The sequence below is a fragment of the Halichoerus grypus genome, chromosome 6 (genome assembly GCF_964656455.1).
Source record: "Halichoerus grypus chromosome 6, mHalGry1.hap1.1, whole genome shotgun sequence".
Taxonomy (NCBI): domain Eukaryota; kingdom Metazoa; phylum Chordata; class Mammalia; order Carnivora; family Phocidae; genus Halichoerus; species Halichoerus grypus.
In genome coordinates, this window is record NC_135717.1 from 45736258 (window position 1) to 45759297 (window position 23040).

Below are 23040 nucleotides of genomic sequence, written 5' to 3' on the forward strand. Positions count from 1 at the left end.
TGCATCTCCTGTTTCCTCATGATTTATGCATTTTAGATGAAAATACCCACATGCGATGTTCTCCTCTTAGTGCACCACGTCAACTTGTCCCACTCCTGTGTATTAATTTCTTTCCCATGAAGATGGTTTCTGCCAGGTTCCTCCACCTCCAGTGTAAAGTTAATAAATGTGCTGTAATTATTAATGAGTGGGGAGGGAGAATAGGCTATATAAAAATATCCTATTCCGCATCAGACTTTCACCCACCCAAGTGAATATTCATTGACAGTTGCCTGAAGCAGCTACTAATATGATTGATCCTTGGGGGGCGGGGGACGGGGCGGGGGGCGGGGCGGGGGTTTCAATTCCATCCTTCCTTGTACGTTTATTAGTGGGCGTTCTGCTGCAGGGTAGAGCTTTCCCTTCTCCTGCATATGCTTATTTATACCCCATGGGCCCACATTCCATATAATTTTACTCAGAGTTACCATCCAGTCCCTCATCATTTTTTGTTCATTCTAAGTGTACTCCTTAACCCCCATCTCCCTCCCCTTTTCCCTCCAGTGACCAGCAGTGTGTTCTCTGTAGTTCAGAGTCTGTTTCCTGGTTTCTCTCTCTCTCTTTTTTCCTTTGTTTTGTTTCTTAAACTCCACATATGAGTGAGATCCTGTGGTCTTTGTCCTTCTCTGACATTTCACTCAGCATGGCTCCATCCACGTCGTTGAAAATGGCAAGATTTCATTCTTTTTTATGGCTGAGTAATATTCCGGTGTGTGTGTGTGTGTGTGTGTGTGTGTGTGTGTGTGTGTGTACACGTACGTACATACATGTGTACACATACATCTTCTTTATCCATTCATCAGTCAGTGCATGCTTGGGCTGCTTCCATAATTTGGCTATTATAGATAATGCTGCAATAAACATAGGGGTGCATGTACCCCTTTGAATTAGTGTTTTTGTATTCTTTGAGTAGATACCCAGTAGTGGGATTGCTGGATCGTAGGGTAGTTCTATTTTTAACTTCCTAAGGAACCGCAATACTGTTTGCAAAGTGGCTGCACCAGCTTGCATTCCCACCAACAGTGCACAGGGTTCCTTTTTCTCCACATCCTCGCCAGCACTTGTTTCTTGTGGGGGTTTTTTAAAGTTTTTTGTTGTTGTTGTTATTTAATTAATCTCCAACACCCTATGTGGGGTTCAAACTCACAACCCCAAGATCAAGAATTGCGCAATCCTCCAACTGAGCCAGCCAGGCGCTCCTCTTGTGTTGTTGAGTTTAGCCATTCTGACAGGTGCAAGGTGATATCTCATTGTAGTTTTGATTTGCATTTCCCTGATGATCAGTGATGTTGAGCATCTTTTCATGTATCTGTTGGCCATGTGTATGTCTCTGGAGAAATGGCTGTTCATACCTTCTGCCTATTTTGTAATTGGGTTATTTGTTTTTTGGGGTATTGAGTTTGATGAGTTCTTTATATATTTTGGATACTAACCCTTTATCAGAGATGTCATTTGCAAATATCTTCTCCCATTCAGTAGGTTGCCTTTTAGTTTTGTTGATTGTTTCCTTCATTGTGCAGAAGCTTCTAATTTTGATGTTGTCCCAATAGTTCATGTTTGCTTTTGTTCCCCTTGCCTCAGGAGACATGTCTAGTAAGAAGTTAAGGCCGATGTGAAAGAGGTTACTGCCTGTGCTTTGTGCTAGGATTTTTATGGTTTCAAAAGGTCTCACATTTAGGTCTTTCATGCACTTTGAATTTGTTTTTGTGTGTGGTGTAAGAAAGTGGCCCAGTTTCGTTCTTCTGCATATGGATGTCCAGTTTTCCCAAACCATTTGCTGAAGAGTCTTTTTCCCATTAGATATTCTTTTCTGTTTTGCCGAAGATTGATTATGTAGTTGTGGGTTTATTTCTGGGTTTTCTCTTCTATTCTTTGTTCTATGTGTCTGTTTTTGTGCCAGTACTATGTTGTTTTAGTCATTCCTGTTTTGTAATATAACTTGAAATCTGGAAATGTGATGCCTCCGGTTTTGTTTTTCTTTTCAAGATTGCTTTGGCTGTTCAGGGTCTCTTGTGGTTCCATAGATTCTTTGTTGTAGTTCTATGAAAAATGCTGTTGGTATTTTGATAGGGATTGAATGAAATGTGTAGATTGCTTTGGGTCGTATGGGCATCTCAGCAATATTTGTCTTGGTCCTTCATTACTTATGGTAATGCTCAGATTGTTCCAGACCCAGCCAGTGGGAGTCCTTCTGACAAGACCCTATAATTGTTTGGATTCTTATGCTTTCTTCCTTTGTGGTACAACTCCATGTTCCAGATTTATCGCCTATATTCCTTGAACCAGCCTTGAAGTCTGCCATTTCTCTAAGGAGCACTGATTCTTTTAAGGGAAGAATAGCATTTGGAGTCAGTATCTGGGCATTGGGTGAACTCCATGCCACTGGGTGTCACTGCCTCTCGGCCCTCCCAGCGGAGCCAGGAAGTCTGGGGATGTGTCTATAAAACTGGAGTGGGTGCACACGCATCCCCAGGTCCAGTCCAGCACCAGGAGGCTTGTCCTTTGCCAGAGGAGCAGCGCTCCCCCCCACCCCGTGTGTCAGAAAGCCAGCTCCCATCATCCCAGATGCCTCCGCCAGCCTGAGGAATTCCCACTCCTGGCCTACAGCTCAGCCCTCGCCCAGCCCCCTCTTCACGGCCTGGGGCACCGACCCAGAGCTGGTCCCCAAACACACCGCCTCCCTCAACCCTCTACACTCGCAGCAGGAGCCGGTTCAAAGGAGGCAGTCCTTAATATACGTTGGAGAGTCCCAGCGTGTAAGGGGAGGGGAAATGTTGCCTTTCCGTCACGATCCTTCCAGCTAATGGGACAAGCAAAGCACTGATAAAAGCACACAAATCAGCGTCAGGTCAACAGGCCATGTAGCGGCGCGGGTGTTTGGACCTTGTTTTGAGGGCAGCGGGCCTCGTCAGGAAGGTCAGGACCTTTTTCTTAAGGAAGCGATGCTGGCCTCTTGTGCAAGGTGTGCACGGCTAGACTAATACGTGTGTCGGTTCTCAGCGTTCGCCTAGATTTGTTTCAGAGTTCGCTTATGTCAACACTTCCGAGAAGGCCAGAGTATCTGTCATGTGATAAGTGTCACTTGGCAAAGCCACGAATGTTGAATTACTAACAGTGAACATGGGAAGGGGTTTGTGGCCGCCGTCGTGGCAGAGCATGGTGGCGGAAGCCAGGTCTGCGAGTGAGGCCTCGGGGTGGGCGGGCGGCCGGGAGCATGCGGCGGGGGGCGCGGGGAGCCCGTCTGGAGGTGTGGACAAGGGACAGGACCCCTGAGGCCTGAGGCCTAGCCTGAGGTAGTGGGGAGGCCCTGAACACTACTTCTAAAAGATAAATAACATCGTGTTTGTGTTTGAGAGCAAACTCTTGGGCTACAGGGTGGGGAATGGACTGGAAACGTGATGGCCAACAGGCTGGCGTCAAACATATATTCTTCTCTAAGATCGCTGATGGCTCCTATTTTGTACCCTTTACATAGGATTTTAGATTATTTAAAGTAACAGATTTTTATTCCCCATCAAGGATCCTTTGGTTTTCCAAGGTTTTCATAAACGGTTGCCAGGTCTGTCCCCCCAGCCGTGCCACCGTCATCTTTGGTCCAGTTTCCATGCCGCTTTGGTAAGCAGTGGAGTTGGAAAAAATTAAGCATTTTTTTAGGTGCTTGGCCTCCAAAAGTGACCTAAAAATGAATTTTTTTTTTTTTTTTAACCTTGGAAGTTAATTTTGTTTGGCTGATTACATATACTGTACCTTGACCGGTACTGAAATAAGTCCGGGGTCGATGCAGTAGCATCAAAGCCACAGTGAGCAAAATACCCTCTTTCTCTTTGCTTCCATCTTCTCAGAATCAACTGTGCCAATCACAGCCTTGGCGGTGCGCGGGGGATGCGGGTTTGTGTGCAGGAGGGAGAGCGAAGTAGCGGCGCTCAGTCCCTCGCAGCTGGAGAACCCGTAGATACCGCGCGGCATCCAGGAGCACATCTGGTGTCTCATGATCCTTATTTATCATGTGGCCACTGTTTACGACAGAAAATAACAAATTTTGTGCAAAGATAAAACTAATCTTCAAGTGAGAAGGTGAACACGGTATAAAATCAGCTTCAGAATAAAGTACCATCAAGATAATCTAGAGCAAAATGTTTTCAAAACCTCAGAAAGCTACCCCGGACAAGCTTTCTGTCCTGGAGAGTCCTGAGGCATTCGGGAGAGATGGGACGTCAGGCCCCGTTTCTCTGTAAGATGAGGAAGCTCTGGGAGGTCCTTCATCCCTGCGGAAATTCAGAGTGTGCAACAGAAAAGCCCGGACCCCACGGCATGTGGCGACAGTGTTGAACGTCTCAGAAAATGTGTTCATTCAAGTGGTTTATTAGTAAATTAAGTCAGAGCTAAAGATTTATATTTAAATGTTTTAGTGGGCTCGTTAAAAGAGTTCTTCTCTGGAGGTGTTTCTTTGAAGATACGTTGCCGTGCATTTTGAATGAAGAATTGAAATAAGATTTGAGTTGTTTTGAGATCCAGGGGAGGTGGACACTGTACTTTTTTTTTTTTTTTAAAGATTTTATTTATTTATTTGAGAGAGAGAGAATGAGAGACAGAGAGCATGAGAGGGAGGAGGGTCAGAGGGAGAAGCAGACTCCCTGCCGAGCAGGGAGCCCGATGTGGGACTCGATCCCAGGACTCCAGGATCATGACCTGAGCCAAAGGCAGTTGCTTAACCAACTGAGCCACCCAGGCGCCCTGGACACTGTACTTTTACAAAGGAAATAGCAAGTACTGGTCAGACATGGTGTTGCTGGTGCAAGGAGGAACATCAAGGTGTGCGCTGGAAACCTCCAGAACCCTTCAGACAGAAGCAGGGTCCGCATCACGAAGGGGGGCGGAGCGAAGGAATGTCTTCTCGTGACGCACTGCGGCGGCCGGTCGGGCCTGTGACAGGTGGGCCTGTCCTGTGGGCAGCGCAGGGCCGACCGGCCGCCTCTCTCTGCCGCGCCTGGGGCTCGCTCCGCAGCTCTCGTGACACTCCACGGGACGCGCAGGTATCATCTCCAAAAGTTCTAGATACATTTTGACTGGAGGTGGCATTTTTAGAGGGAGTATCTGCATCCTGAAGGTAACTGCCTCAGATTGGGTGAGAGTCCTGTGTCTGTGCTTTAGTCTGCTGTTGGCCACTGTATGGACATAAAGCATTGGTTATAAAGTGCTTTGCCTTCGAAACAAACCTCTAAGTCCCGTTGTTCGCGACGCCCCGGAGCCATCAGTTTGAGCTGCGAAAGCTCATTCAGAAGTAGGACCGCCTACCGCTGATGGTGCCTGGTCCAGTAGTTCAGGGACTGGGATGCGCTTCTTGCTGTGCTTAGTGGATTGGGAGTCGTTCTGGGCAGACGCCCTTTCTGTAGTAATGGTTATTTCGAAATCTTCCAGAGCGTCCTGAGGAAAGGAGGCCATACGGAAATTGACCTGCAGCATTTCTGTCAAGCCTTTCACAGAGAGAATGACACGCTGCTAGTCGTCATCAGAAATGAAGATATAGCATCGCACCTGCATCAAGTACGTCTACTCCTCTGTTTCTTATCAAGAAAGGTGTCCCGGGCATTTTCGGGGGTGTCCCCAGGGGGTGTCCCGCAGGCAGCGCACTTAGCGAGGCATTCGTGGGGCACGAGCCACGAACGGGGGGAGAGGGAGCCTATGGGGACATTCCCTCAGCCGAGATCGAAACCTGCATCTCTTAATGCCTGACGGTAGTAAATCTTGTTTTAAAAGGACTTGTGAAAGTTCCCTTGAGTCTTTGTTTTGCTATTTCTGTTGAATAAAAGGAGTTGCCTGCCCCACGGCCCAGGCCGGGCTGCAGGGCTGCCGACGGGCGGGGCGGGGGCGGAGCCGGAGGTGAACGGCCCGGTGAGCTTGTCGCCTGCTTCACCACATTACGGGCCCCCACAGCTGAGTGGTGCTCTCCCCTCGCCCACGGTCTCCAGCCTGTGCAGTTTCAGAGACCACTTTGTAACGGACGAGTGCTGAGGAGTTTGTGGCGTGTGTGATGAACGGAGTCTGTGTTCCTTATGAGAAACGCTGGGGGGCTTTTGATAGGCGTTGCAGAATTCCCAGTCACCAAGGTTAAGTGTATTTTCTGCTTCCCTGAATCCTGAAACCCTTGGATAAAAGTGATCCCACCAACCTCTCTTCCCCGGGGATCCTTTTGTGTTCACTAGATTCCCTCTTTGCTGAAGCTGAAGCACTTCCCCAGCGTCCTCTTCGCTGGAGTGGACGGCCCCGAAGACGTGCTGGAGTACACCTACCAAGAGCTATTTCAGACGGGAGGCTTTGTGGTCTCGGATGACAAGATCCTAGAAACCGTAACGTTAGGTCAGTCTTCTCTTTTCCTTCCTTGTTTCTGTCTTTGAAATCTAGTCAAATCCATTTCTCTTTACCCAGTGACCCAAATACTACTACATCGAAAAGAAATTAAGTCAAATATCAACCACCACCTTTTGAGACCTTTGTTTTTGCAATTTTCCTGTGGATTGCTGTCGTTCTCGTTCCCAGGGCATGTGCCCTGGGCCTCCCGGGTGTCACCTGGTTATCTTCAGCACCCACCCCGCTTCTCCGTTCCTTGTCTCCCACACTTGCCCAGCAGCCCTCTCTTCTGTGTCTCTTGTCATCACCCCTGCCATCTCGATGATGTTCTGGAAATCAGAAACATAGTTCTTAAAAGTCTTCTTAATTATGTGAGGAACACTCCTAATTCCCTTCTCTCTGGGCAGTGATTAGACGGAGAAGGATGTTAGAACAGCGCTGGGCGGGAACTAAGGAGCAGAAACTGCCCCTGCTGATGTCACATTAGAGCTAACTGTAGACGCCACTCCTGGCTCAGAAAAGGGGGGATACCCCCACAAGCATGAGTTCTGTGTGGAGACTGGAGTTGAGAGGAGTTGCAAGCTAGACCAGTGTTTTCTTGTCGCCACTGAACTTCCCGCTTGTCGAGTGCATGTGACAGGTGTGGGGGGGGGGGAGGGGTAATGGGCAACAGGCCTGGGCGGGGCAGCGGGCGGGGGACAGCGCGCGCCAGCGTCTGCCTCCCCACGAGTCACAGTTCCCGGCCTCCGACTAGACCTTCTTTTCTGTCTGTAGCTCAGCTGAAGGACATGGTCAGGGCCCTGCAGAAGCTGAACGGAAACGGGAGGTGGAAATGGCTGCTTCACTACAGGGAAAACAAAAGGCTAAGAGAAAATGTCAGGTGAGGCCTCGGGGCGCAGGGGGGCGCGGCTGCAGGTGCATGGCTGGGTTCTGAGGTTCTGGCGGTGGCTGGCGCAGGGAAGGCAGGTGGGCTGGAACCACCACTGCTAGTTTGAGGCCCAGATTCTGAGTAGCACTCGAGGCTGATGGAAGTGAGTTGCAGGAGTCCCGAAATGTCCGTTTAGTGAAGTTCGGGCTCTACCGCCATGAACTGCGGGCTTGGGCTTGCGGCACCGGTATCCGCACCCGTATCCGCACCCGTATTCATGTGTTTGTTCGGGTATCAAGTTATCACAGTTACAAGGATGGAAACATTGAGACCAGAATGCTTTACCCCTCAACAGCAGACTATAAATAGGCAAGCGGACTATAAATAGGCAACGTACAGTTCGGATTTTCCAAAGTATTTTTTTTAATTGATTCCCTGGCTGAAGGGCCCCGGGGTGTGTGGGTGCCCCCGGCTGCGGTGAGGCCAGGACGGCAGGGGACACGGTGTGGAGCCGCGAGGAGACTCAAGAAGCCTCCCCGCCCCCGCCGCCTCCTACAGAGGAGACAGTAAAGACCCACTTTTATGATGTGGAAGTTGAAGCATGGGGACGACAGACCTGATCCAGGTCAGACAAGGAGTTGTGACGCTGGGCTTCAAGCCCAGAATGTTCACCTCTAACATGACTGCTCTCTCCTGTCTCACCGCACTGCTGTCTCCAAGGACAAGCGTAGGCCTGAGCATGCGATCTTGAAAGGGAAGTGGCCAAGAGCACAGGTCCGGGAGAGGCTGTACCTAGAACTAGTGCAGGAGGAAAAGTGAGCCAAGAGGTCTGAGTGGACCCCGGAGCTGACGCTGTCAAGTCCGGGAGGGATTTCCCTGGGGCGGGTGGGAGGATGCAGAGGACGGCAGAAGCCAACTGGGAGTTCCTGAGGAGGTGGCTAGCCAGCACTTTAGAGGAAAGGTTCAGGTTCAGAGTAATTAAAGCTCCGAGGTACCACAGCACACCTATAAAACTGGCAAGTATCCATTAATTTCACATTCAGAGGATTTGGGGTAAACAAATAGGTATACCACTGCTGGCCCTGTAATAGGCCCTTCAGATGGTACCAGTCTCCTGTTTGAGAGCAGGTGTAGTGGGAACTCGTCCGAACATTCATACCCTGTGGCCTCTGGAGACACTTATCTGAAACTAAAAAAAACCCCTAGCTTTCAAAAACTGCTGTTTCTACAAAGAGGTTTATAGCAGTGGGTGGTTATCAGTAACTACAAAACCAGCCTCAGAGCCATCTTTAGGTAAATATGACATCATATGGATTCCATACATATATAATTTTTTAAAACATATGCAAAATAAGGAATATACGTATAAAAGCATGCAGTGTGATGCCAGTCACATAAATCTGTGTACAAAGGGGAAAGCCTGGAAGGAAATGCAGCCCCATGACCTGGACAGTGCTTGCCCCTGGAGACGTGGGGGCCTGGAGGAGTTTGCTTTCCTCCAGCAGGCGGGAGAGAGGCTGATAGGATGGGAGAGCAGGTGGAGAGACGCTGACAGGTTAAACATCTTCCACTAAAGTTGGAAGAAAAAAGATAGGCAGTTACAAGAGTCTAAGGGAGGTCATGGGGCACCCGAGTGGCTCAGTTGGTTAAACGTCATTCTCGAACTCAGCTCTGGTCGTGATCTCAGGGTCATGAGATTGAGCCCCACGTCGGGGTCCGCGCTGAGCACAGGATCTGCTGAAGTTTCTCCCTCCCGCTGCCCCTCGCGCCGGTGCACGTGTGCACACTCTCTCTCTCAAAAGAAATCTTAAGATTTTAAGGGAGGGGAGAAATGACAATTACGTAGCAGCGGGAATTTCCTTAATGAAGCTGTTGATCTGACTAAAAAGCGTGGGGACTGTAGAACGGGGTTTGGAAGCCTTGCTGTAGGATAAAGCACGTAGCTAGAGGCCCACTAGAAATGACCAAAGCCTGGCCAAGCAGCGTTGTTACATGAACTTGTCGATGTCCCTCTTGCTTGGAACGAGGCCTGGACTCTGTAAAAACCTGTATTGACAGAGGGAGTCAGCAAGCGTGTAATGTTTTGAGGGAATGGGATGGGAGGACAGTGACGTCTAGAAGGCCAAGTGTGTCAATGGGAAAGAACAGAGAAGGGAAAAGGCATCTCAGGAGTTCTGAATGTTTTAACAAAAGAGGTCCAACTGTTAAGTATTGTGAAGGCAAGAAGCGTAGCAATAAAACAGCTAAAAATTAAGATACAGTGAAAAGTAAACCTGCAAATTTATACTGAATCTAAATTTGGTTCACATTTCCGTCTCTATTCCAGAGTGGATTCAGTTGCACATAAGAAGAACTTAATACTGAAATCCTATCAGAGTGCAGATCTCATCGACCTGCTTCCTTATCACCAGTGTGACTCTCGAGCACCATCAAAAGCAGAACATTTAAAATGTCTGCTAAACCTGCAAATTCAGCACATCCACGCCAGGTTTGCGGTCTTCCTAACAGGTAACCCACAGCCTTCATTCTGGTTACTCTAGAAACGTCCAGGTGCAGACATCGGATGCCGGAGATCTGTGCGCATGTCCACCCGGTGTTTGCCTGCCGTGTCTCATAAACACACGGAAGGCCCAGGGCACGGGGTCTCGTGGGTTCGGTCTAGCAAGCCATCCCCTGATGCGCTTCTGTTCATCACCGCCTACATGTACTTAAAGTGTTTCAGGTGAACGTTAACCCAGCTTTTTAAAACTCTGTAAGCAAGGACTAGTTGTCACTGGTGTTCAGCATCCCCAGCCCCACTCCTGGGGGCTGCTCCCAAAGCTCCACACCTTTCCTCCCTGGAACCTCTCCTCCCATCCTTGGATTAAGCAGTTCCATTGAAGTTTGTTGTGTTGTTGTTTTTTTTAATAAAAGGGGTTCTGATGCTTTAAAAGTATACATCAATGAATTTTTCACCAAAAAGCTTTTTTTTCTTCTTTTTACAGAAAAGCCCACTGTCTCCAGAGAAGTCTTTGAAAATAGTGGCATCCTTGTTACAGATGTAAATAACTTCATTGAAAATATACCAAAAATAGCAGCTCCGTTTAAGAGTAGCTATTGGTAAGGACACTTTCCAGAACTCTCCTGTGTGAACGGGACGGGACAGATACTAACATTTGTATTTGTGTCCGGGAGGAAACCAGTTGTTGGCAAACTCTGTTCTTTACCTTCTACATCATGCTGTAAATTTTAAATCTGTACTAGGGGTGGAATTGCTGTTGGTTTGGCCTAAGTGGGAATTTCTGAAGGATCCACCTACTTCAGAGTAACCCATTTCATCTGAATGACACCAGTTGTCACCTGCAGGTCATCTTGCTCCCAGGACAGAAGATGCATAGAAGTCCCCGTTCGACAGCCTCCTGTTTCTAAATCATTTCTTGGTGGTTCTGTTTAAAGATGAAATTATTAATTTTGTGTTTCTCCAGGTGATCAGCTGGCCTAGACGGTGATGCCACCACCACCAATTCCTAGTTTCCTTTTACTCTGAAAACTTTTTAGATAAAACAACAGTTCTCTTATTTGAAAAATCGATGTTCTACAACTTGAGAGTTTTCCTTCATTTCTTTACACTTTGCTATAAAATCTTGGCCTTCATTCACAGTGGGACGTGAGCTGTCCACTAGCTTTGGGTTGCAGTGTTCAATATTATTGTTTTAAATTATTTTCATTTTATACAGAGAGCCTTCAACGCTGTTAAGCTCAATGTTAAAAAGATTTTTACGAACACATTTACTTAGTTGTAGCAAAAATAAGTCTATTTTAACGGATAGCTTTGTTTTTGCATGTTCCTGTCTGAAAGGCGTTCTGTAGTGCATGTTACAGTCGGTCGGAAAGGCTTTACCACCCTCGTGAAAGCTAGGATCCTATGTGGTTTGTTTGCTGTTATTCTGGCAACACTACAGTAAGTTCTTTGTTACAGATTTATAAACTGTCAGTTTCCACTTAGTTTTTGTAAATACTACACTACAAAATCAACCCTCTGAGGAAGAAAATCATTTATTTATGGTATTAGAAATAATTTCTACCATAATCTTTAAACTCAAAACCAAGCAAAAAACGTTTGTAGATACATAGTATCTATTTGGAACAAGTTTTTGTAACTAATTTGTTTCATTTTTTTTTAAATAAAGACAACTGAAAAATCAACTTTCTGGGATTCCTTTATAGCAAGATTTGAATTTGTGGGAATGTTATGGCAGTTTTTAGGCCATCTGACGGAAATGACTTTGCTTCCACGTCCGTCACTGGCCCCACCACCCTGCCCCATGCTTGGCCTCCCGAGGCAGGGCGCACCGAGCCAGGGCGGACAGGCTTGCACAAGCCTTCCGGCACCTCTCTCCTTGCTACCCGAACAGTCCTGACGTGACATGATCTCTGGCTTGGAAGCCCGGGCTTCCCGAGAGGACGGTGGCTGCGCGGGGCACGCTGACTCGGAAATGAAATGACTGACGAGTGACTGAGCTCCGGCTGCTCGCTAATCTTTCAGATCGTGCCTCAGGTCTGACCCCCCAACCCCCCGAAGAGCCCTCCCACGACCCACAAGGTTCACTCTGTGTCCACAGCCGCTTTTCTAGAACCGCTTTTACACGTAACCAAGCCACGGAGTAGCGCACCGTCCACTCCTCCAGGCTGCCCTCGCCATCCCCGTTCCCCACTGGCCTGGCACCTGAGTATTACAGGTGTTCAATATGCACCTTAAGTGAAGATTCTGAAAAGCTCCTGATACTCTATGTATTTCTAGCCCAGTGTGCACCTCTGCCCGCATCACTAGCTGACGAAGAATTAATTAGGGGAAGGAAAGGCTTGCTAGGATTTTAGATCCTCTCACCACGTAGACAGAGCAGTGGTTTCTCAACTAGGGTCGCTCTGTGCCTCAGGAGAGGTGTCAAGAACATCACGTGGGGGCTACTCACAGCGAAGCCAGACGACAGGGATGTTTGGATCCGTCCAGATTGGGATGGAGCACACCCTTCTACGCGGCGTCCGTAAGCTGCACGGGAGGGAGGGAGCGAGCTGCTGCGCCGGCGCCAGGACGACACGCACGCCTTCGTAACACCAGGACACAAACAGACCAATCGAGAAGGAACTGGTTTCCAGAGTCTGGCTTTATTTTGCAGTACAGAAATCATGTGGAGCCATTCGAGACAGACATCACTGAAGTGCAGGCTCTGTCAAATCAATACTGCGTCGCAGCTTGGTCCAGTCAAGAAGCCACACCTGGGGTACAAAAGAAGCTTCTACGTTTACCTGCTTTACCACAGGTTTCTTTCCCCCTTGCTCTCATCAATTTTATCAGGTTAGAACACCGCACACAGGCTTCCTCCAAAATGACTCTCAGGTCTGCAGTTGGGTTAGAACTGTAGGCCCACGGAACCCCAACGTGTGGCTGTGTTCCGTGGGCATAGTCGTAACAGCTGACAGGACACACGAAATGTCCCAAGTCATGGAATATTCGGTTGGAATCTCAACGCCAAGGGGAGAGACAGCACGCGAATGGTGCTGCTCCGGCCACGGAGGCGACGCTGATTAAAAGATACAAATACTGTATCGGGTGCTCCGTATCAGGACCACAGGATTTTCTTAAAACTGATCCTTCACTGGGGAAAAAAAGCCAGTATCGGTTACATTGAACAGAATGTGGTGACCTGCCTGTTGTGAAGAGCCGCTCCACGGAAACGAGTTACTACATGATAGGAGAGAGGGGAGGAGTAGTTACTGGGACAGTGCTCTGCAATCTCCGTTTGGATTGCGAAGCAGGCCTTACGATAGTGACTGCACACAGTACGCGGCATTCGCCAGAGTTAAGTCTGTCCTAACAAGACGCGCGCGCGCACTGCGGTTAGTCTTCCCCGTAGATGTCATTCTTCTTGCGCTTCATTTCCTCAAAGTCAAACTCGGACCCGGTCATCCTCTTGTAGATGTCTTTGATGTCGTCACAGGTGGTCTCAAAGTGAGTGGTAGCATCGTATGTGCGGGAAATAAAGATCTGGAATGAAATCACAAAGATATGAGGCGGGACGTCTCCCAACGACGCCTGCACCCCATGCCCTCCTGGGACCGCCGCGCTCACCTGGCTTTCTGTTCCCAGGTCTTTTGGTACGAGGAGGTCACTGATGCTAACAAATCTGGAGGGAAAGAATGAAGTCAGCAGGTGAGCTGACCCCAAGGCCACACTCACAGCTTTGCCGCAGTTCCAAGCCCTCAGGCCACGATGCCCGCACGGCCGGCTCCCAGCGCTCACCCCGCCACGAAGTCAGACCTCGTCTTGCCTTTGAGCTCATCTACATGAACACATCACTCACTTCTGTTCAATTGGTTCCAAAAGCTCCAAAGCTGGTCTGATTTCTTTCTCCGGCTCCTTGGTCTCCACAGTGGTGCTGACTATGGCGATGTACTTTCCCTGTGCGGCCACGTTGTGCGCGGAGGAGATCATGCAGACGTAGATATCTGCGAACGAGGAGTGTCATCTCACTGCCCAGGCTCACGAACCTTCCACCCGGATCGCATCGAGGTGTGACTTAAAATCACTGGCAATAGACCCAGTCTTCTAAGCTTCAGTTCTAAATGGAGGCAGCCTAGGTCCTGCGTAAAGCATGCCCGAGTCCAGTGACTTCTAGCCTACGGAGACTATGGTCTCTGTAGCCGGGAGCTGCTGGACGGGCACATGTCCTTTCCCAGCTCTGGGAGCGCCACCCAGACACTGGGCAAACCTAACTGCTCTAGGGTCCTCTTGCTCTCCAAGCCCAGCATTTAGAAAGGCTTTCCAACAGCTAAGAAAGGATTTATGAAGTACCAAGTTTCTCATTTATTACAGTAACAAAACTGCCAATCAGCATAAGCTGTTCTTCAGTTAGTGTAAGAAACCCCTACGATCCCATGGGTTCTACCTGTCTACATGCCACTCAGAAAGTGCATCATTTCCAATAGGGAAGGTCATTACTGAGCTCCTTTACTCTTTTGAGGCTTTCATCAACCCTGCGATCTGCTTGGGACCCCTTGCAGCCCCTCTGCTGCAGTCCTAATCTTCCGTGATTCCAGTGTCTTACATGGAAAAATAAACACAGACAGCTGTTTAAAAGCGGATAACCCCTTTTAAGTTGAATTTTCAATAAATAAAAGATTTAGGCTTCTACCTGAAAGGATGGTGGGAAAAGGTGGGGGGGGATGAAAATAACTTAACACAAAGAGATTAGGAATTACAATTTTAGAAGTCAGTCCTGACCCTAACCATAGAAAGCTGTTTTCTAGCACACTGCTAAAATCAAATGTAAGTATGAACTTGACAAATAACGACATAAAAGCACTGTCACTGGCTCAAAACCACAGCGGGTCACCTAGTAAGCATGAAACCCCTGCAGACTATAACATTCGATCCAGGAGACACCGTGACCACTCAGCTAGTCCAGCCTCTCAATTCCTCTTTCTAGAACGAGAGAATAGAGGTCCAAAGTGGGGGACTAGCAGGAGGGCGAGGCAGGGCTCTAGGACTGTGTGCCTTTCAAGGTGAGGATTTAGGATCTCTCTGAGCTAAATCCCTCACATCTCGTTTCCCATAGGTAACCTAAAGTTTCTTCACTATAACAGAGCAAACAAAATTAAAAATTTGGGATGAAACAAGCAAATTCTAACCAAATTCCACAAACATGTGCTGATCTTCAAAACCCACCTGACTTCCGATTGACCTGGTTCTGGGGAATGATGATCTGGCAGGAGTTGGCATCATTGGTGTTCTTGATGGGGTGGCTGAGGATGCAGATAACTCTGATCACCTGGCCTACTTTTTCTACCCGGTCTTTGACGTAGCTGGGATCACAGATGAGCTGCTTACAGCGAGCAACCTGTACCAAAACATTTAAGTCCTGTAACAATCCTGTCCACAAAGTTTTTCGATAGAATACTGATGCCATTGTCCCTTTAATATCATCTGTTACCTTCATAAGGTTAACTGTAAGTTATTATTGAACTACAGATAAAATTAGTTTTGCCAACAATCCCAACAAATTCTCCTGGAAAAGACCCATGAATTTTAAGTCCTATTCAAGTATTTGGGAACCTGGTGCACAGTGTTTAGAAGTTACATGTTTTAGAATCGGGCAGACAGGTTTCAAATCCTGGCCGTACCCAGCGTCAAACAGTCGTTGCTAGGATTAAATGAAATACTGTATTTAAGGGCTGTCATATGTGACTGTGCCCGGTAAGAAGTGAATGTTCTGTGATCTGAGAGGAAGAAGCCGTGGGAAACAAAAATGAGAGGACACGAGACAACACTGCACTGAAAAGGACTCTGAGGTACGGATGAACTCCTCCCCGTTTGTCCCTAATCCCTAAAACCCATTCTGCTAGAAGCACAAGGCAGATACGAGGATCTACAGTAATAAAAGTTCGTTCAGATGGCCAACCAGCAGGTGTAGGTTATATGGACCTAACCCATGGAATGCCATCAGGAACACCAAATATTTTTCTATCCTTAGCTTTTGAGCAGTTCTACCTATCTGTAAGAGTTGTTATTTCATAAATAGAAATGAGCTGATTGGCAGACCCACAGCATCAGCCTCACCTGAGAGCTCACAAGGAAATGCAGACCTACTGATTCTGAATAAACACGTTAACAAGGTTAACATAGACATATATTCAACTCGAATTTGAGACACACTACTTGAAACTCCACCTAGCGAGCTCCACAGCTAAAACCCAAATTAAATAATAAAATGCTCAGTATTCCCCAAACCCAAATTCAACCAATAAATTAAAAATGGTATAAATACAGCTAAATTTAAATGAAAATTCAGGAGACAGGCACCAACCTACACTACGTAAACACAGAACACGCACCACTAAGACTTCATCCATAATATGTATCTCGGTCTTAAGCAATAATCAACAAGTAGTAAGATTTTTTTTTAAATGAAGCACAGCATCTTTAGCTAGTCCTTAGTCATTACGAATACCAACTTGCCATAAACAAACCATATAATCTGAAATCCAGCATCAATGCCCAAACCACATTACATGAGGCAACATTTTCTTCACAAGAACGTATTATTTTTAAATTGTAAAAGCTACTTACCTCTCCTTCAGATTTCACACCAATCACTTTTCCATTCTGCACAATGATTTCTTCAATGGGTTTATTGAGCATGTAGGTACCACCATAAATAGCACTTAGCCTGAAAAAATTTTTGAGATGACAAGAATTTATAATTGTGTCAACTACTAAAGTCTTTCTTAGATCTTGAGCTACAGGCAATGTATATTTGCTCAATTTCCTTCTAGAAGGAGTTAGTTTAAAAGTCATTAAAGCTACAATGATAAAGAGAGTCAAAACCATGAAACGAAGTCTCACATTCACAGTTCTGAATAGCAAGTCCAAAAAAGGCACGGACAAGTGATAGGCGAACAGCTTATGCCGGTCTAATCCTCCTGCATATAAATAAAACTGAACTACAAAAATAAATAAATAATAAAAATACCTAATCCGGAGGCTCTGCAGAGTGACTAAGAGCAGACACTGGAGAAGAGACTTGAAGGAACGAGTGAGCTGTGTGTGCGGCTTCTACGGCTCGCCCCCTGAAGGAACCACTTCCCTGGTCCTTGTAACAGGAGCCCTTCGAACAGAAGCAGCAAGCCCGCAGTCTTGCTGATTCAAGGAGCCAGAGGACAGAATTTGGGGCTGTCGAAGGAGATGAAAATGGAGGGGGGGGAATGCTGCAAAAAGGGGAGCCACCAAATCTATAAAATCTCTTCAAATCTTTAACGATCTCCAGGAAGGGCTCGTACCCGAGAGAGATTCCAAGCAATCCACCAAAAAGCAAGAGATAAAGGGGGCCAGGAGCTGAGCAGAGGTTAGAGCCGAGGGCCTTAGGGACAAACGGGTCCGAAACTGCTGCGTTACACAGCCCGGTACACACCTTGAGCTTTCCCTGGAAGCCCCTGGAGTGTCTCACCTCACCGGACCAGGACTAAGGATTCAGCCAAAACAAAAACTGCCCTCCCTAAAGGGTAAAGTCAAACCTCCAAAAGTTCCAGGTGAGTGGCCAATGACTTAACTGCCGACTCCAACAAAAATCACCCCCCAGAGAAAGAACCCAGCATCTCTACAATGTACCAAAAACGTGTCCTGTATACAGTCAAATATTACTAGGCATGCAAAGAAACAAGAAATGTGATTCCAAGTAAAGATTCGGGAAAAGCAATCAATACAAACAGGTACCCCGATTACCGATGTTATAAATCACAGGGATATTTGAGGACAGACATCCTCATTCAAACACAGATGTTCAAGAACATATTATTATAAATATATTCAGTGGGGTCAAAATGAGTAAACCATCTCAAAAAAACTGTATTTAAAAAACTGGAAGTTCTACATGTAGAAAGTACAGTACCAGAAAAAAAAAGTTAAAACTCACGGAACGGGATTAGAGCCTTTTGGGAATAGAAAAAGGAGTCCGTGAACTTGAAGACAAATCAATAGGCATTATCCAATATAGAAGCATGGAGAAACCAAAAGACAAAAAAAAGTGAAAAGAGCCTCAGTGTCTATGGAATAATACCCAGCATCCAACATGCACAGAATTGTCCCAGAGGGAGGACAGAGAAAATGGGATGAAACATCTGAAGAGGATAATGATTTTAAAATTCCCAATTTGACATAAACAATTAACTTACACATCCAAGCAGTTCAGTGAAGCCCAAGCAAAACCACACAGAGGCAAATCCTAGTGAGACTGCCCAAAACCAAAGAGAATCTTGAAAGCAGCCAGAGGGCAAAAAAAAAAAAGAGCCACTCCGCACGCGGGGACGGCTGTGACTGACTGCATGCCGGCTCACTTCTCCTCGGAAACAAAGCAGACACAAGGGAGGGGACAGCAGCTGGAAAGCGCTGCATGAAAACATCTCAAGCCAACAAAAGTCCTTTAAAAACGAAGCTGACAGAACCCGTCACCAGCAAACCCAGAACTACAAGAACGCCACGGGAGAGCTGAAGAGAAATGTCACCAGATAGAAACAAGGATTTATAAGAAAGAAGAGCAACAAACACGGTACCGTGGGAAAATGGTTACTTTTCCTTCTCTGTTCTCTTCAGTTCACTGAACTGATTGTTCAGTGCAGAATTATAACACTGCACTGTGGAGCTGATTAAAGTACATAGATGTAAAACAGGCAACAGCACAAAGGAGAATGAGAAATGTAAAGAAAATGTTGCAGAGTGCTGCTTATATATGTAAAGTATTTAGCACAATATTAACTCCAAAGAAATTGATAAAGGATGCATACTATAATTTGCAGAGCACTAAAAAATTAAAAATAGAAAGGCATGGCTACAAAGCCACTAGAGGAATTAGTCTGGAATCGTAAAAAATATTTGATAAATCCGAAAAGAGAAAAGAGGAACAGAAGGTGAAGAGAAACGGGGTGGGGGGGGTTGGGGGGACAAACAACATGACAACAGATCTAATCCCAACCGTATCAATAATTATACTAAATCTGTATGAGCTAAACAGTCCCATTAAAGGCCAAGGTTGTCACACTGGATAAAAAAGCAAAATTCAACCATATGCTGTCTACAAAAGACTCACTTAAATATAAAAACAAGAGTAAAAGTAAAAATAAAAGCATGGAAAAAAATACAAAAGAGTAAGCAAGCTGGTAAGATTGTACTTACTATCAAACAAAGAAAGTGGAAAGGAGTATCACCTGGTAAAAGAGCTTTAAATGTATGAAGTACACACTGACAGGGCTAAACTGAGAAACTGGTAACTCCACGGTGGAAGATGCTCCCTCAGTAACAGAACTGGAAAAAGAATCTGTACGAACACACACATGAACAACTCTATCAGCCCCCTTTACAGAGCGCTGCACCCAACACATGCAGGATGTATGTTCTCTGCAAGGGCATAGTCAGTCACTAAAACAGACCCTTGATTTGACCATAAACTATGGGGCCCCTGGGTGGCTCAGTCGGTTAAGTTTCTGACTCTTGATTTCGGCTCAGGTCGTGATCTCAGGGTCCTGAGATTGAGCCCTGCGGAGGGCTCCACACTCAGTGGGGAGTCTGCCTGAGTCCCCTCTACCCCTCTCTGCCCCTCCCCCCACCTTTGTGTGCATTCTCTAAAATAATCTTTAAAAAAAAATATTTGACCATAAATTATGCCTTAATTTCAAAGATTAAAATCTTGCAAGTTTGTTCTCTGATCATGGAATCAAATCAGATATCAGTAACAACAGGATATTTAGGAACATCTCCAAATGTTTAGCAATTAAACACTACACCTTCAAAAAACCAAAGGATTAAAGAAGAAAAAAAAAAAAAAACCCAGAAGAGACAGGGTACCATAGTGAATGATACATATTTACAGAGAAATTTTAAACCTTTTAAGTCCCATGTTAGACACAGAAAGTAAAATCAATAATCTGTTTCACCTTTAGAAACCTAGAAGGGGCGCCTGGGTGGCTCAGTCGCTAAGCGTCTGCCTTCAGCTCAGGTCATGATCCTGGAGTCCCAGGATCAAGTCCCGCATCGGGCTCCCTGCTCAGCGGGAAGCCTGCTTCTCCCTCTCCCACTCCCCCTGCTTGTGTTCCCTCTCTTTCTGTCAAATGGATAAATAAAATCTTTTAAAAAAAAAAGAAAAAAGAAAGAAACCTAGAAGAAAATTAAACCCATGTAGGAAGAAGAAATTAAGAACAAAATCAATAAAATAGAAAATAAGCTACAGAGTAAATAAAACTAAGAATTTGGTACTTTGAAAAGATTAATAAAATTGATAAAATCCTACCAAAAAATGAGAAAATATGAATGACCAATCACAACAATGAAGGTAGGAGCTTCACTACAGATCCTAGACACTGAAAGGATAATAAAAAAAAAATATTACGGGGTGCCTGGGTGGCTCAGTCAGTTAAGTGTCTGCCTTCAGCTCAGGGGTCGTTATGATCCAGGGGTCCTGGGATCAAGTCCCATGTTGGGCTCCTTGCTCGGTGGGGAGGAGTCTGCTTCTCCCTTTGCCCCCCGCCCCCGCCTGTGTGCTCTTGCTCTCAAATAAAATCTTTTAAAATATATATATATATATTATGGACAACTTGATTATCAGAAAATTCAAGAACCTATGTGAAATGGTCAAATTTCTTATAAAACACAACAGATGAAATAAATGGGACACCTGAGTAGCCTGATTTCTAATTCATGTGTGTGTACACACACTCGTGCACGCAAATTACATCCAACAATAAAATAAAAGGAAAATACATCATGAATAAGTGTTGTTTACCCTGGGAATACAAGGCCAGTTTAATATCCAAAAATCAATCTATAGTTCACCATAGCAGTAGCATAAAGAAGAAAATCTGCATTATTAATGTCAACACCCATTCATAAGAAAACTCCCAGCAAGCCAAGAATAAGAAGGAATTCATTCCAACAAAGCCATCTACAAAAACTCTATCATCTGAATAACATAAAATACTTGTGAATAAATGTGAACTAGGTGCTAGATCCCTACAATGAAAGCTTCAAAGCACTGCTAAGACAAAGAACACCTAAGTCCATGGAGAGAGCAGCACATTCATGGGTTGGAAAACTATTACTAAGATACTTCTCCCCCAAACTGATCTATACATTTAAACTCAATCCCAGTCAAAATCCCAGCATTTGTCCTAGAAATTGACAAGCTGTTCTAAAATGTATATGGATATGGAAATGCAAAGGACCTAGAAGAGCCAAAACAATTTTGAAAAAGAACAAAATTGGAGTTTTCATTACTTGATTTCAAGACATAATGTAAAACTAGAATAATCAGGGGGCGCCTGACTGGCTCAGTCGGTGCAGCACCTGACTCCTGATCTGGGGGTTTGGAGTTTGAGCCCCATGCTGGGTGTAGAGATTACTTAAAAATTAAAACAAAGTCCTTAAGGGGCATGTGGGTGGCTCAGTCGGTGAAGCGTCTGCCTTCGGCTCAGGTCATGATCCTGGGATCGAGCCCCGCATCGGGCTCCCTGCTCGGCGGGAAGCTGGCTTCTCCCTCTCCCACTCCCCCTGCTTGTGTTCCTGCTCTTGCTATCTCTCTGTCAAATAAATAAATAAAATCCTTAAAAAAAAAAAAACTAGAATATTCGGGATGCTAAGGTAATGGCATAAGAAAAATAAACTAATGGAACAAAACAGATACGTATCTATGGCCAACTGATTTGCCACAAAGGCACCAACACAACTAGAAAATAAAGTCTTTTCAGCGACGGTGCCAGAAGAACTAAATCCGGGCACAGAAAAAAATGAACTTCAAGCCCTACCTCACCTCACACACCAACATTATTTCACAATGAATTATAAATTTAAACACAAAGCCAAAACTGAAGTTTCTAGAAAAAGACACTGGAGACTATCTTTGTGCTCTTGAGGCATGCAAAGCTTTCTTAGATAGGACCCAATAAGCACTAAACATAACTAAAAAACTTGATATATTATCAAAATTTAAAACTTTCACTGATCAGGCGACAAGGCACATACCGGGAGAAAACATCTCTAATACATATATCTGACAAAAGACCTGCCGCCAGCACTCAAGATCTCCTACAAATCCAAACCAGAAAAGACAACCCAATCTTTAAAACGTGTAAAGACATCAACAATCACATCACAAACTCATACAAATGGCCAAAAAGCTCATGGAAAGGTGATCAACATGAGTTCTCAGGACATGCAAAGTCAAGCCAGAGTGAGAGAGCATGTCACACCTCCTCGGGTGATGAGAATCAGGAAGACTGACAGCACTGCGACAAGGCAGGGGAGCAGCCCGCGGAGCAGTGGGGAGCCCCCGGCCCCCCGACCGCGGCGGGGCTGGCAGGCGGCACCACCGCCCCGCAGGGCTGCTTGGCGGGGTTTCCTGAGCGCACCCCTCTATCCTCCGTAGCAGCCAGCAGTCCCGGCCCTGCATATTTACCGGTGAGAAACGACAGCCTACGTCCGCAGAGACTTTCAGTACTTGCACTCCCAGGAGCCCAACCTGGAAACCGCCCGGATGTCCAGCTACAGGAAACTGTGGTCCACGTGCAAAGGGAAAACCACTCCATATTTTTAAAATGAACCACAGTACATGCAGCCACATAAATGAATCTCAAACATATCGTTAAACAAAAGCCAGCCACAAATGAGTCCACTTCGTCTTATTCCTTTTATATGAACTTCCTGAACATGCACGAGGAATCTACGGTGAAAGAAGTCACAGATGGAGCTGCAGGGGGTGGGGGGGGTGATCATGAGGTGACACAAGGGAGCTTCCCAGACTAAACGATTTCTTCTCTCGATTGCAGCGTTGGTTACACAGGTCTGTACACTTATGAAACTTTTTACTGTAGATCTGTGGTTTCATCATAAAGTTTATTTCAATAAAAAGAAAAGCACCTCACGGCTCACAGACGTCTCACCATTCCCAGCCCCGTGGCCTGTACGTGCACTGAAGGAGACCAGGCTAGCGATGGGCACTGACCTTGCAAATCCCTGCGGCAGCTCTCCGAGGCCGTAGAGTGGGTAAAGGTACGGGCTTTTGCCATATCTTGCCAGAGACTCACTGTAAAGTTTAATCCTGTTAATGGTTTCACAACATGGCTGATCTAGATAGCTAAAATAAGGGAAATAAATATTAGAAAATAAATATTTAAAATGTTTTTCTGAAAAGATTTTATTTCACTACTTTCATATTTTACCTAAAAAGTTCTAACACTAATTAACAGCTGGAACCTTTCATAATATA

General features: G+C 45.9%; 2 protein-coding genes across 11 annotated transcripts in view; one reads left to right on the top strand and one right to left on the bottom strand.

Annotated features, from left to right (window-relative positions):
- TASOR2 (transcription activation suppressor family member 2) overlaps positions 1–11440 on the top strand; it is a 76443-nt gene extending 65003 nt beyond the window's left edge. For 9 of the 10 annotated variants that reach the window (XM_078075094.1, XM_078075096.1, XM_078075097.1 and 6 more), the window contains 5 exons: positions 5458–5583; positions 6243–6396; positions 7162–7267; positions 9582–9763; positions 10240–11440. In XM_078075094.1, the coding sequence (XP_077931220.1) occupies positions 5458–5583; positions 6243–6396; positions 7162–7267; positions 9582–9763; positions 10240–10358 (687 nt within the window). In that variant the 3' untranslated portion in view covers positions 10359–11440. The remainder of the gene's footprint in view (positions 1–5457; positions 5584–6242; positions 6397–7161; positions 7268–9581; positions 9764–10239) is intronic. The other variant, XM_078075095.1, reaches the window with a different exon arrangement.
- Positions 11441–12381: 941 nt separating this feature from the next.
- The window catches only part of GDI2 (GDP dissociation inhibitor 2), a 37921-nt gene continuing 27262 nt past the window's right edge, over positions 12382–23040 (bottom strand). Inside the window, exons 6-11 of the mRNA XM_036090044.2 lie at positions 22777–22908; positions 16362–16461; positions 14961–15132; positions 13597–13741; positions 13365–13419; positions 12382–13280 (exon numbers count right to left, since the gene is read on the bottom strand). Coding sequence (XP_035945937.1) covers positions 13134–13280; positions 13365–13419; positions 13597–13741; positions 14961–15132; positions 16362–16461; positions 22777–22908 — 751 coding nt within the window. The 3' untranslated portion in view covers positions 12382–13133. The remainder of the gene's footprint in view (positions 13281–13364; positions 13420–13596; positions 13742–14960; positions 15133–16361; positions 16462–22776; positions 22909–23040) is intronic.